Source organism: Camelina sativa, chromosome 19 (genome assembly GCF_000633955.1).
Source record: "Camelina sativa cultivar DH55 chromosome 19, Cs, whole genome shotgun sequence".
NCBI classification, from domain to species: domain Eukaryota; kingdom Viridiplantae; phylum Streptophyta; class Magnoliopsida; order Brassicales; family Brassicaceae; genus Camelina; species Camelina sativa.
In genome coordinates this window covers 20,434,277-20,435,274 of record NC_025703.1, presented here as the reverse complement: position 1 = coordinate 20,435,274, position 998 = coordinate 20,434,277, and the positions used below count along the sequence as shown (strand labels likewise).

Here is a 998-nt window from a genome sequence, read left to right as displayed (position 1 = left end):
TGATGCTTTTCTTGAACAGATGTTTCAGCTCCATCGCCCTTACCTTCACCTGTTCCTCGAATGCTCCCATCTTCCTTCTTCTTTCTTCTTATCTTTCTCTCCGGAGGTGAGAGAGAGAGAGAGAGATGTTATGTATATTTTTTTGTAACGGAGGAGGAGGAGGAGGAAGGCTTTTTATTGAAGTTTTGTTTATGCCCCTCGTCTCTCTCTTATATATATACTCTTCTTAATTAATGGAGCTGTCAATGTTATTAATAGACTAATTTGGAACATTACACCAAAGCTAAGAAAGTTATCTCTGCTGTTTATTTATTTATTTACGCCTCTCCTATAATTCTCATTTGTCTAATTTTGTCATTGCTTTTAATCTCCAAATAAAAGTCTCCTTTTTTTTTCTATGTTGAATTAAGTTACTAGTAAATTGTGTTTTAGCCAGTTAATTGAATCATCTGGTGCGTCCATCCAAATTGGGTTATTACACGTGTCAGACATAGAACCGTTTGATGTTTGCGGTGAAAATTGCCAGCTGTGCAGTCCTCGTCAGGGCAGCAGGACCACCTCCTCCATTAGTCCTCTCCTCTCCTCTCTCTTTCGTTTTCAGTTTTCACCCTTTGGCTTTTAGTTTTTTAGAGAACAAACTATATTTTTTAAATACGTTTGAAAAGTTCTGATTTTTGTATGTCACAGCTCAAGACAGGTAGATCTCTCATCTTTGCATTGCATACACTCAAATCCTTTTTGGTTTGTGTTGTTTTAGTCAAATACACTTTCAATAAACTAAAAACAAAAACAAAAAGTCAGAAAGATTCTATCTTTAAAGCTTCTTAAGGAGCAGATCAGCTGTTGCAAACACACACACACACGGACACGGTTTATACGCTGTTTCGTCTTAACAAAAGATAGATTGCGTTGGAACCTTTTTATTTTTTTCCTTCTCAGTTACGTCATCTGAACGTGGGTGGCTACAACGTAAGGGACAAGTGTCAATGCATTATACA

At 36.9% G+C, this 998-nt stretch overlaps 1 protein-coding gene across 1 annotated transcript in view; it reads right to left on the bottom strand.

The window, feature by feature from the left end:
• Window positions 703-998, bottom strand: part of LOC104766754 — a 13,134-nt gene continuing 12,838 nt past the window's right edge. The window contains exon 5 of the mRNA XM_019240589.1: window positions 703-998. Within this exon, the coding sequence (XP_019096134.1) occupies window positions 940-998 (59 nt within the window). The 3' untranslated portion in view covers window positions 703-939.